At 39.4% G+C, this 13838-nt stretch overlaps 1 protein-coding gene across 1 annotated transcript; it reads right to left on the minus strand.

Annotated features, from left to right (window-relative positions):
- Positions 1 to 221: 221 nt before the first annotated feature.
- caly (calcyon neuron-specific vesicular protein) lies at positions 222 to 10165 on the minus strand. The gene is made up of 5 exons (XM_035659527.1): positions 9997 to 10165; positions 6928 to 7090; positions 6202 to 6321; positions 4995 to 5108; positions 222 to 2384 (listed from the first exon to the last, which is right to left on the minus strand). The coding sequence occupies exons 2-5, from the start codon at positions 7054 to 7056 to the stop codon at positions 2136 to 2138; spliced, it is 612 nt and encodes a 203-aa protein (XP_035515420.1). The 5' UTR covers positions 7057 to 7090; positions 9997 to 10165; the 3' UTR covers positions 222 to 2135.
- Between the last annotated feature and the right edge of the window lie 3673 nt (positions 10166 to 13838).

A 13838-nucleotide genomic window follows, 5' to 3' on the forward strand; every position in this document is an offset into this window, starting at 1 on the left:
GTTAATGTAAGTGTGTAACAGTGTGGTATTAATTTACTTTAAATGTAGAAAGCACCTCAGAATTGTACTGAAGTACTTGAGTAAATGTACTTTGATATTTTTGACCACTGCATCTATCTGAAAAGTTAGTTACTTCACAGATTTGACAAAGAAAGACGTTTGATGAGCTTACAAACTATAAAGATCAGTTTCCTGTAGGCTAAAACATGTGATGACTGTTTTCTGTTAATCGCCAATACTTTAGTTCAGGTCATTCGAAGCAATGAATCCAAATCAACAGTTGTGAATGAGAGAACTCAACACTTCAGTCATTTATTTTTGTTGGACCTGCGACATCAGAGCAGATGGGTGTCTGATGTAAATGTTTGGCACATTGGACCCAAAGGAACAAGCTGTGCTGTGATCTCACCTTCGTCCTACTCACATGAAGAGTTTTGTTCCAAAATAAGATCTCCGCAAGTGATGTTTTTGAGAAAGACAAAGAGAAAAGGTAGCTCAAAATGAGTAATAGCAAATCATTTTGACAAAATACAAGATTGGGAGGATTTGGAGGATTGTGGGTAATTTTCTAATGACAGTTTAAGAAAAACAATATTTGTACATCCATTTTTAAAGAAAAAAAGTGAAATGAATTGGAAAAGAACTCTTCATACTTAACAAACACAACTTTAGCGTTTAAATAACAACAAATAATATACACATAAATACTGTTAAATAACTGCTACTGTTAATTAAATAAATAGAAACATGTGAAGACAATAGAAGCTTTTAGGTAGTAGATTATAAGCACTTACTTCATCAACTGCATGAATAGAGCAGCTACTTCATATATTCATATAATGATCATGATGAGTTAACCCTGTACATGTTCATTTACAGGCGCATTACACAATACTTACAGCAACATGAGGCAAAAACATTTAGTAACAAAACTCAGTTTTTACAATCAGTTCACATACAGTATTATTGAAATTAAGATTCTTTGTAGTTATAATTTAAAAGCTCTTTAAAAGTTTTATCCATGATTACAGTAAGTAGCTCACATTATAATGTAACATAGTATTCAAATGAAGAGATGTACAGTGGCCTGTTTCTTCCTGCACACTATTGTGGTATAGATTAAATTCAAAATAGATTTAATTCATTTTTTTGCCAATTAATTCTACATACAATAACCCATAATGAAAAAACTTTTCAGTTTCAGAGATTTTTTTAATCCAATTTTTCAGAGATTACAGTTTTAGAACAGCCAGCATGCTTGTGGTTGTGTAACTCAAATAATGTGAAGTCTAAGTGCAACACTTGACTTTAAAAACACTCCTCTGACTTTAATCGAGGACACAGAACTGCAATTTACAGTCTTGAGATAATAAGATGAGGAATCAACTAATTTGAGCCAAAATTAAAATGGTCAATTATGGTTACTTGTCTTAATGGTTAAACTGTGAGCACATTCACTGATGATTTCATATGTTCTCCTCTAAAACTAAATGAACAGACAGTGAGATAAGACAGAGTGATGAGGAGAAACACACAGTTATCTCATTAAAAACTTGTTATCTTTACTTCGTTCTCACATTGCTCTCACCTCCAACTTTCTCAGACAAGTACAGAAATGTATGCACACACACACACACAGTGCACATGAATGCAAAAACGCATACAGTACATGTATGAGAGCAGTTACAGCGTACATTATTTACATGAGTGTATACACACATACACAATGCAGATGGCTTAAACTTACTTGACTCAGTAACACTGTAAAAATCAGGCACATTCTTTAACACTTTAATAACATTCCTGCCTCTAACCTCAACAACTCACCACACACACACACAGACACACACACACACACACACACACCACCACCACTGCAGTTGGGTGTTAGTTTGGATTAAATATTAACATAATAACTGGATTGAAGTTGAGCAAACTGTTTTACTTTGCTGATTGAATTTTTCAGTAGATATTCAGACACCTTTAAGGTTTTGAAGCACCAGTAAGTGGTTTAATGGACTGTATGAGGGAAGGGAGAAAGAAAATCCTGAACACACACACAGTCAAAAAACAAACCTACGCTACCTCCCCATCATCACTTTCTCTTCTTAACACCTGCATTTCCATCAGCCCATTCACTCCTCTCCCTCAAGCACTCCTTTCAGTGGCTCACTGCCTTGTTTGGCCAGTTCAGCTTCCTTCAGGGCGCTGATGACTGGTAACCAGGGTGGTGGCAGCTCAGGCCCAGTCCTCTTGACCTGGTTGAGGTGGCTCAGGGCAGCATACAGCCCAGTGTTGGTGCTGCTGTGGAGGCCTGGCTCTTGCTGCTGCTGCTGCTGCTCTGTGTAATACATCTCCAGAGCTGCCGGGGTGCAGTGCTTCTGCTGTTACAACAGAAAGACAAAAATATCTTTGTTCCCATTAAGGTGAAAAAGTGCTATAATATGACATATAATTTCTATTAATAATGATTGATTTAACTGAAAGGATACATTTATTCATTGAGTCTCTGTTGAAAAAAGGTGAAATCGCTGGAAATGATCCCATAGGGTGAAGTCATTTCACCTTGTTTTTATTTTACTGTATTTGCTGATGGGTCAATTAATCGTATCTTATTGGACTGGAGAAGTCATGTTAGGTAGAGCAATGATACTCCACTTTTTTGGCCTGCGATAGGGCGCCTTGTGGCTGACCATTTTCTAATTCACAATAAAAAATAAACTGACTCACACTGGGAATGTTTGTTTATGCCAATTAGTAAATCTTCAATAATGTCCCTTGACTGTTACTTGGGAAGCTGCCTATCAGTGATCTGTGCAGGGCTGTTGTGACTGGATTTGCCTCTTGGCAATGATAAGTGAGGACAGCAGTGAAAGGTTGTCAATGAAAAGAGAAAAATTAACCAATGAATTTGACTTTATTTAGTCATTTATTATTTTGCCACATCTTACCCATCCTAAACCAGTGTTGTCATTTGCCAAATGAAATTGCAAATGAATTGCTATATGCAAGGTTGCTAATGTCGGGCACCAAAATGAGTCAAAACATGTTAGCTACAGTGGAGTGTTCCCACCTGGTAGCCACACAAGAGAAGAGATTACAACCCTTAAGTCGTCTTACTCTGACACAGCAACGATCCTAATGTTTATACATTTTATCTGACAAATAAAAATAAAATAAAAAAATAACGTTTGTTTATTAACAGGCCCCTCCTGTATTTTGCAAAGGTTGTAGAGATTGTCCCTGTGGTGAAACGTTCCTGAATCTAAATTTCGGCCCTGCTGAATCGCTTGAAATTGATGAATCCCAGTACTTTCAGCTGGCGCTAGCAGTGTGGACAATCATGGTTGGTCAAGTAAATGTGTAATTACATCACAACAAGACTACCGTGGCGTGTACAGAGACAACAGACAACAACTGTTACTTTAACTGACAAAATCATGGGAATTATACAGGTTTGGACACGTGGTGGCATCCAACCCCAACAAGCATCTGGGCAAAAGAAGGAGGTTGAATCAGCTACAACAAATAAAAGATTAGAAAAAAGAATCCTAACTCAAGGTCCATCGACTGTACTAGCATTTTTTCTGGGGTTTTCAACCATACTTCACAGTATTCATTCAACAGATGGAATTAGCTCATTGTCAACTTTAAAGTGAATTGACCTTGAGTTGAGATTATTCTGTCAAACTGCAGTTTTTCAAGGGGAAGAATGAGGAAAGTGCAGGGTTTGGACACATCACAGAAATCAGGGACCACAATCCACAGAGAAGAATAAACAACAAGGTGAGAATGTTCACTCTGCAGCAGTGGGAGACAAATGGAAGAGGGACAGTACAAAGAGAGCTTTTCTTTCACTAACATGCGCCGCAATTATTTCCACAAATCAGGTTAAGGAAGTTAAAATGCCTCCTAAAAAAAGATTTTCTTCAACCTAATGCACAAACATAGTTAAAGATTTACAGTGCTAATACACTGTGGTTGCCAGGCTCAGCTGGGACCAGAGAAGTGCATTAAGGAAGAGCCTTTACTTAAGGAGAAAGCATCCTTTTGCAACATCTTTAAACTCACACTGACTTGTCTGTGAGGAGAGTCAAGCTGCGTTCGAGACAGCGCGGCTGAATTAAATCAAACAAACTGAACTCGCATCCTGTTAATGTTATGTTTTGGAGAGAGCCCACTGAGTTTGTGATGACCCTGCGAGTGTTTCTCGTCGGAGGATTCACTACCTGACCTTCCCTCGAAGAGAGGAGTCGAACCTCTCAAAAGCACAGCAGTGACTATGCCTCCTTCCTCCTCCATCCTCACTCCTTTTTTTATGTCTCCAACAACGCATTAGCAGGAAAAAATGCTGAAAGCAACTGTAACCGGCAAAAACTTCAAAAGCCTTGCCGGAAGGTCCCCCCGCCCCCCTACCCCCTTCCCTTCCTTGCTTCCCCCCTCACTGTTAAGCCTTTAATCACAGTTTAGTCACGCTCAGCCCTAATTAAAGACCCCTCCGATTCACAGGCAGGCGTCCCAATCTCTGCCTGACCAGAAAGCAAGCTCTCTCCCTCCCTCTCCCTCTGTCTCTCCCACTCTCTCATTTTCTTCTGCGAGACAGGCTCTTTAACTAACATGCGTGGCAGCACTGGTTCCCTACGCGATGCCTCCAAGGTGTTGTTGAGAGATAATGAGTTTTGGTTTCCAGCTCCAGTTTTCAGAGAATCCTCCTGAAGTGAGTGATGTGAGGGTGTGCCGAGAAACAAAGCACCAGCTGCATTGTAGACTGTGTAGTACCCTCTGAGTGGGTGTCACACAGACTACTTTGGCCTGGGTAATGCAATAAGACGTCTGTGATATCCAAGAACGAGACTCTGATGAGCTGCTTCTGCCGGTCTTTGCTATATTGCGGGGAGATAGTGGCCAAGATATTCAGGTTTTCATAAATCATATAAATCTATGTTTATACATCTCTCTGTGTGTGTGTGCATGTATTAGTGTGTGCTGCCTACCTTAAGGATGAAACCCTCTGGGCAGGTAAGTTGGTCATACCACATGGCTTTGTACATGAGCAGGAGGAGCAGGCTGGTCAGAAAGGCCAAAGTGATGAGGATGAGACCTGTGATCTGAGTAACACACACACATACACACACATTAAACACACACATAGATAAAGCACTTCAGCAACAAATGTAATCAGTTCGTAAAGGGTAAGCCTGACAATACATTTTTGCTATTGTCAACAAGTTCGCTCAGTACCCAACCCAGTGGTTCCTACTGATAAAGTAAACATTAAAAAACAGGTAACAAATAAAAAATGTCATTTAAAAAAAGGCTAAATAATTTCCTAAGAGCTGGGCACTGTAGTATTTAGTAAACATTACTCAAACAGGAGAATAGAGGAATTATTGAGGACTATTTTCATCAGTGGATTAATACACATTTGGTGCTCTTATGAATATTTATATATGAAGGAGCATATAATCAGCAATGGTTTGGCTCGATGTTGTGTTTTCAACTGAAGTTAAATTGCATTTGCATCATTACTGCATTGCGTTCAATCAAGTCTTTCATAAAGGAAGATGTCACACTGAGTCAGACAGCAGCCCGCTACACAACACAGGAGCAACAGACTGAACAACCCACATCTTTCCTGCTAAAGTGTCCTCCTTATCTAACTTACAAACATGACCACATGTCTTGTCCTGCACCGTTCAAACAGACATTCACTGGGGAAGAATGCACTGCAGGCTAGATAGTTAATTAGCTACTCAGCTGCAGCACAACAAACAACATCTAAACGTACCTACAATTGTCACTTGAGTCCGGTTAGATGCTGGTGTGGTTCTCGCTCTTCAACACAAACAACATGCTGTCTGCCCATCACATGTAGCTACGGTTACGGTTGAGATTTGTTTACTTTATTCCCTACAGTGTAACACCGGCACTCTGGAAGTCTGCCAGCTGCCGTCAATCAAACACAGGCACCGAAACACCCCTCCGACCAGATGAGACGAAAAGGAGCATTTCTAATGTTTCCCCATAATACAAAACTATTAACAATATATGTTATTTCAAACTACAACAAGGCATGACTACATGTGAGTTCTATGGCTCTTCGTCTTTTCACAGATTTTGTTGACAATAAGAAAAATATAGAAAATGACCAGACTTCATGAAAAATGTTGCAGATTTCCAGACATCAGGCTGTTGTTGTACCTTAGCTTTATCTGAAACATCACTGTAGAAGTTGATATTCAGCTTCTTGATACTGGGCACATACAGTTTGTTATTCTTCTTTTGCTGCAGCTGATATTGTGTTGACGTCTTCACAATGACCTGCAGCAGAAACAATGTACTTGTCATTGAAAAAGTTAGCCATTTTTTGTTTGGTTGAAGGATGATGTTGTCCCCAATGTTCAGCACAGATCTTATCACTTAACCACTGAAAATACTATTTTGCATTTCTAAAAATACACAAGCATCATTTGCAAAAGCAGCCAGTTTTAATTGATGCCTTAAAAAGACATTTGGGAGCCACAAAGTGTGTTTTATGTTAATATTTCAGCAACATCTAATCAGCCTGTGGAACATCCTGTGCTGCTGAGTGCATCATCCAACCACAATATGATTGTGTGGGCTTTCTTCTTGCATTATGCATTCAAAGAGGTGCTTGCATTGCGTGGGCTGATGCCAAGGTTTTAACCTGGGACAGCAGTTAAGGGGTGTAAATACAACAGTCTCAGTGTTGGGGCTTATGCATAAGTACACCCACATTAATGGTTTTTGTCCAGACGTGTTCTGCAGCCAGTCGTAATCTGGTGGATATTTCTGTAATGCTGTAATGCATGGTTTGTTGTGGTCAGTAGTATTTTAGAGAAAAAGAAACATAAGTTGGCAGGCACATAAACAGACACACAAACAATCCTAATAGGCAGTACTTACCTTGTCTGCGAACGGCTGCTGGAGCTGGCTGACCTCCAGGGGTGTAATGAGGGGGATGTTATCAAAGCCGTCGTCCGCAGAGGGCTGCTTCTCCAGCTTATCAGACAGATTGCTGCCCAGCTTCACCATGGCTGCTCAGCTGCCTGAAAATGCTCAGACAGATCTGGAGAGCAGAGACACAAAACTCGGGTCAAACTGACTCAGACTCTGTGCTTTGTAACCAAATGTGACAGCGCTGCTTGTAGCTCCAGCCAGGATACCAAAGAAGGTGGAGAAGATGACAGTGTGATAAGGAAAAACAGGACAGGACAAGAATAATATCAACCAAATGAACAAAAGAATTTAAAAAAAGTATTTCTGATTCTGCAAGAAATGTGTTTGATGTTTGGTACACCACTTTGCTGTTGTATGGTGCCCAGAGGATGAATCCTAATGACCTTCAATCCCCTGACTTTTACTCTAGCGCCACCATGAGGTAGGCATTTGTGTTTTTTTTTGTGAATTCTGGAATAGCAATTAATTTCCCTCATGAACTGTAATAACTTCGGTGATCATCAGGTCACCATCATCACGTCAAAATTAATATTTGTCCAATATTTTGGTAAGTACCTGAAAAATGAATGACAGGCCCATCAGCCTCAGTTTTAGTGCTAATTAGCAAGTGTGAGCATGTTAACACTACTAAGATGGTGAACAGGGTAAACATCAGCATGTTAGCATTGTCATTGAGAGTATGTTAGCATGTTGATGTTAGCATTTAGCTCAAAGAACTGCGGTGCTAAAGTACAACCTTTGTTGCTAAACTTTGTTAGCTTGTCAAATCAAATTAAAGACTATAAATACAACATTTGAAAACATAATCTCTAAGTAAATGTGTACCCTTATAAAACCAAAGTGAAACAACTACTCAGTGTTTTACAGTTGGTTAGGTTATGTGTCAGATTATTTCTTGGCTGGGAGCAGTAACTTCCTTCCTGCTCGTTGCCAGGCAACTAACTCAGAGCCAAGACATAGTCGGACACGCAACCCCTGTAAAACCACACGATATGATTCTCACACTTCAGTTTTTTGTATGGGTAACTAAACTTAGTGGGTTTTAGAGGTGCTGGTATGAGGATTTTGTTAGATTTGGACAGAGCCAGGCTAGCTGTTTCCAGTCTTTATGCTAAGCTAAGCTAACTGACTGCTCGCAGTAGCGTAATATACAAATATGAGAATGATTTTCTCATCTAACTCTCAGCTTGAATGTGAATAAGTGTGTTCCCCAAACATGTTTCAGTCCAACTATTCTTTTAATAAATAAATAATGCTATGAGGTTATGGTAAGTGTAATTATAATTATGGGACTCAAATTGGGGGCATAATTAAATAACCTCAGGCTTCTGTTTTTCCAACCATCCTCACAGTGAAGCCTTCTTTCCTCCTGTTTATCCAACCCAACAGTCTAGAGTAAACATGTTTCATAACTTCTGTGTATCTCAGCCCTATCTCTTCCTCACAGCTCTTATCTTTAGAGTTTGTAATCGACGTGTAAATCTAACGCGCCACCAACGCGGTGCCAAACACCTCTCTGCTCTGATAAGGATTATATTTTCTCTCCTCGATCAAATGATCATCTAAATGTGGAGAGAAGAGGTGAGGATCCACTTATCTCATTCACACAGTGCAACACAACACCTTCCCTCAGCCAAGGACCCCACGGGCCCCGCTGACGCCAGTGACTCACAATGATGATACACAGCAGGAGGCAAAGAGCCACAGTGTTTATGCTGCAGGAGAAATCCCTGATGCACAGGAAATGTGTTCTTGATAATAAAAATACAGGATCATTAAATACAGCCGCCGGACACATCCACTGTGAATAAATGACACTCTAAAGTATACCTACTGTCATTAAGTGGGTGCTCTCATTAAACATTTTTAAAAAATGTAAAAACCCCTTTTTTAACAGCAGATCAGGCCCACAAACCAATCAATTCTGGTGCAAAATAATCACCTGTAAAATATGGATCTTCTGAGGCAGAATATTATGTTTTTCTAAATTTGAAGCAGCTTTTGTCAAGTAAAAAAAGAAAAAGGATCTTGAATATTACAGTATGCTACAGCGGTGAGTGGGTGGCTAAAGTGGTCATCTGTGCTGACCACCATTTTTCCTCCCCACAGTTGGAGTGAAGTGTGGGTACGATGAATCATCCAGAAATCTGTGATTAACAAATGAGCCGGTTGTTGCTGTCAAACACTCAGTGTTCCCACACTCTGGCAGGCAACACATCCAGCAGCTCCATGAGAGCTGCACATGACATCTTTTAAATAGGCTACACATTTTTACCCTCTGCAAAAAGAATGATGGCAGGATTGTACACTTTAATTCATCATCACAGATTAACATATTTATCCACTAGCAGGACAGGGAAGACGCAGCTCTCTAAGGTGAAGACATAGGTAAGAGTGGACTGTTTAATGCCCCTCAAGTTCTTCAGGGTTCACTGCTCATGCATATCCTAACTTGCTGCATTGAGGACAGCTGCGACAAGATATACAGGCTGTGTGACCAGAGAGCAGAGATACTACAGCCACACATGAGACTGATAGAAAACAACTCATTTCTATTTAATTATGGATCTGAATGAAGTATCATTATAGCCGTCGGACGCCGTTTTACTTGTGTGATCCTAAATCTCACACTGTACATTATCTACATAACGTGGCTTGTTTTTAATGAGTTACGGGCTTAATTAACGGAGCCTGAAGCTATGAGGACAATCAATAGATGCGTATTAATTGTAGCCTTATGTAATGTGGAGGCAGCGCAAATTACGGAATTCAGAGAGACATACAGTCCCATACGATAACCTGCGAATACAGACGTGATGCTTGTCCATTCATTGCCCCTTAAAGTGCATTAATGAATTACCTACACTGAATCACTTGATCACGGGAAGAAAAATCCCTCCTGTGTGGATCCGCGGCGGTGCAGGCTCTCTGTACCCGCAAACGCACATCTGTCTAATGCACAAATGAACGGATACTCTCAGAAATGTGGACTTAGAAGATTGGATATAAACTTACTGTGGTTTGTCGGTGCTCTCCTGTGGATGGGCTCGGACCCCACTGATGCTGCTGACGGGGGCTCGGTGTGAACGCCGGTTGCCGTGGTGATGTGTGATTCGCGGCAGGACTGCGCATGTAATTGAGCCTGGAGCGGCTCCGTCCTCCGGAGCAAAACTGGCAGCAGCTCAGTGTGAATGCGCATCTTAACGCGGCTCCCTCACAGGGATTGTGGCTGATCAGGAAATTGCGTTTCGTCTGTGGAAAATAATCATATCTCGGTTTATCTGAGTGTTTGTCATCAGTGTGGTAAAATAAAATAAAATAAAACAGGGCCTTGAGGTCTGGTTTTGTGTCGGAGTCTGAATTATAAACCACACAGTTAGAGCAGCCGCAAAGAATTTAGGCGCGCTTTGCATTTAAAACATGGACACACAAGACTGATAGGATCGATAAAAAGAAAGCCAAGGAGGCAATTGAAACGAAGAAAACAACATAAATTGTAGGTCATAGTAGTAGTGAGCCATATCTAATTATGCAAATGGATCATGTATGGTCTACCCAAACTAAAAATATACTGGCAAATGCAACAGCTTATTCTGTGTTTAGAATTATTTTGGGGTTTGTTCATAATTGTCTTACATTTTGTAAAGTTCAAACTGAGTTAATCATCTAGATTTCTCAATATTTCCCTTAGATTTTCTCTTAATGTGTGTGTATGTGTGTGTAAGTTAGAAATAGCATTTTCCACACTATAGGACAGCACCAGGCCTGTTTATGGAAGGCCATCGCCGCCAGTGGGATGAAAAAAGGATCTTGTAAGGCATTATAATGAGAAACCTAATATGAATTAATAATGAATAACGACAGTGGAGGAAAGTAACTAAAGTACATTTACTCAAGTGTAGTTTGAATGACCTTTAGCCAACTTAAGTGGAATATTTCCATTTACTTACCTTTACTCCACTACAGAGGGACCTTTTCTGGTTTTTATAGCCTACATTTATTTGACTGCAGGCTACAGTAACACTCCCCCTCTTTAGCATTTAGAATCAGTAAACATTTACTAAATGGTTTATAACTCACTATAATGTATTTGTGAGCAGATGTAATTTTAGTTAATTTTAAAGTGTGTATTGATGTACAGCATGTGTAAACAACTAATCTTCTCATATGAAAAAACATTTTATATTACAATAATAATTCATTAGGATGAGTTCTATTTGTTAATATACCTTAATAGACACTTATATCTGCTTACAACTATATTATAGTGTGTTAGAAATTATTATCACATACTGCTTATAAATGCTACAGGGGAAATGAACAGTAAAGTGTTGCCTGGCTACTTTATAGAATAAGATTTGACATACAAAACATATGATTAACATATAAATAAGATGAAATTTCCTCTTTCCAATAGTTAAAAAGTCTCCTCATGCATCAATACATTCTGCATAATAAGCACTTTTACTCTTGATACTTCAAGTAAATTTCCTGATAATACATTTGAACTTTCTCCTAAGTAGCATTAAGAGTATTTTTACATTGATGTATTTTTACTATTTAAAAAATAATTTCACTACAATTTAAAATAAAGTTTGAGTTTGTGATGACAGAAGGTCAAAGGCCAGCAGACTCTGTGCAGCTCAGTTGCTTTTGACCTATAACAGATATCCTGTGACCCAGATGACCTGAGGAATCTTCAAAGACATATTCAAGCATTTGTGTATTTCTGGGTTATTGACTCTTGAATCAAAGGCGTCTTGCTGTGAGGAAGAGTTAGGTGGAGCAGCTTACTGAGGGGTTTTTGATCCATGGTGATGCGGTTCAACTCTCTCAGTGAAGGTGATGCATATGCAGAGGTGTGTGTCAAAGAGAAAGACAGAGATACTTTTGAGTGTATTTTCCATTACGTGTGTGTGTGTATGTGTGTGTGTGTGAAACAAGCGTATGTTTGAGAGAGAGAAAGCAGAGTGTGATGTGTTGGAGAATGAGTGGGAAGAAGGAGCCAGGCTCGTCTGCAGATTTAGATCAACCTTTTCATGGAAAGAGGACCCATGCTGTTTTCCTCTTTGGCCGTGGCTGACTGTATGAATTCATTATGCCTTTAGGGGAGCACTCGTCCAAAAATCAGCACTGAAACCCCCCGCGCCCCCCTGCCAACCCATCAATTGGGCCTACATTTATTATTTTGACCTTTCCTTTGCGGGGGAGTGACTTCAAAGTGGATCCTCCACTCGTTCCTCTGTAAGGAGACAGAGGTGTCATCCTCACAGTGTGAGAGGCAGACTGCCGGCCTGCGCTGGTTTTGTTGTCAGTGAAGAAGAGACGGAGTCTGGGTCAACATAATTAAAATCAGAATCAATTAGGCCGCGAAGTATGGAAGAAAAACAGGGTGAAACCAGGCATGTTAATGTGTGGGCATGTTTGTTTGTGTGTGTGTGTGTACAGATCTGTATGTTCATAAACCTTTGTTACTTTCTGATGATTTGAAAATTTCACAAATTCAAAATTGGTATTTTAAATATATATCCTTACTTCATGATTAGTCCACTCATTAATCAGTTCTTTATATTAATACACTGATTGACACAGGTTGCCACAGCTTGTGAAATGTGTTTTTTATTTGTTTGCTTTTTTAAATTATATTATATTATTCTTTTTTATATTTTAAACAGGAAAAAAAATGTATTTGTCATATTTGTTCCTTAAAAATACATTTAAAAAAACAGTTCATTGGAGTCAAACCGTCATTAATTGTAATTTAAGGACCTTAACTTCCTAGTTTTAGAGGTCTAAAAAGTTTTCCTAGGAAGTAATCTGCTACAGCTATTCAAGAGCACCAAAACTATTTTGTATTTTGTAGTAAATTAGTTCAAATTGGCAAAGTGAGTTTTGACATTTGAAGGTCGAGGGAGAGACCAACATATTAAGTGAAGAGAAGGATCAGGTCTGCAAAACCAAAAATAAAACAAATACAAATGTTTTGTATCTTTTTGCAACTGGTGAAAAAAATGTAACTGGATTCCTTTGATCATAAGATCAGGTTTTATATTATAACCTACAGAAAATGTACAATATAAACAGAGTAAGCTCCTACTGAACTTCTCTCTCGTTCAGCAGCACTTTGGATTCGAAGCTTTTGTGACATTTTATTTGAGGCAGAGCAGAGACAATGTGGTTAAAGTAAAAAGACGAACAGACGATGGTGCTCACCATTAACAATAGAAGCACAGAGCTTCCTTGTGTCTCCAATGTTTTCTCACAGCCATTAACCCTAATGTATGAAGACCATGCATTTTAATATAATTACTAATTGCTTTATTTAAAAGTTAAAGTCCACATTTCTGCTCCTCATCAGCTCTTAAACATTTATTTTTTTTACAAATAATTACAGATTTCCAGTGAAAGCAGGCCGATTCATCACTCATTCATTACTGATTGTAATCTCAGTCTTATCACAATGCCCACCGCTCGTGATCTTTAAAGGTTCTCACTTCATTTAACAGGAAAGACTTAGAGACTGCACAGAACACATATTATAGTTAAACTCAAACCTTTATTCTAGACCACATCTGTAATGGCCAGTGAATCGTACAGTAAATGAAGGCAACATAAGGCACAATGTCTCCAACCTTGATATAGGGATACATAAGACACTGTAGCTCCTTCACACAGTAGCTCCTGTACTGGCCGCTCAGCTCTCCTCTGCCCTCCGACCTTCAATCATTTCTTCTCTTCTCTCTCTCTGGCTCAACGGAGCAACAACTGTCCGTGTCTTCCCTCCTCAACTGAGAACTCATATTCTGAACAACATCGCCCTCTTCTCACTGAGGAATTTAACCTATCCACGCTCTCTA

Source organism: Morone saxatilis, unplaced genomic scaffold, assembly GCF_004916995.1.
Source record: "Morone saxatilis isolate NCDOM2014 unplaced genomic scaffold, NCSU_SB_2.0 Contig17, whole genome shotgun sequence".
Lineage (NCBI taxonomy): Eukaryota > Metazoa > Chordata > Actinopteri > Moronidae > Morone > Morone saxatilis.

Excerpts from the sequence above, each read along its gene's own strand:
- caly (XM_035659527.1), bottom strand. The coding sequence starts at position 7,056 with ATGGTGAAGCTGGGCAGCAATCTGTCTGATAAGCTGGAGAAGCAGCCC. Across the intron at positions 5,109-6,201 it reads ATGTTTCAGATAAAGCTAAG|ATCACAGGTCTCATCCTCAT; the intron begins GTACAACAACAG and ends TGTGTTACTCAG. Across the intron at positions 2,385-4,994 it reads CAGAGGGTTTCATCCTTAAG|CAGAAGCACTGCACCCCGGC; the intron begins GTAGGCAGCACA and ends CTGTTGTAACAG.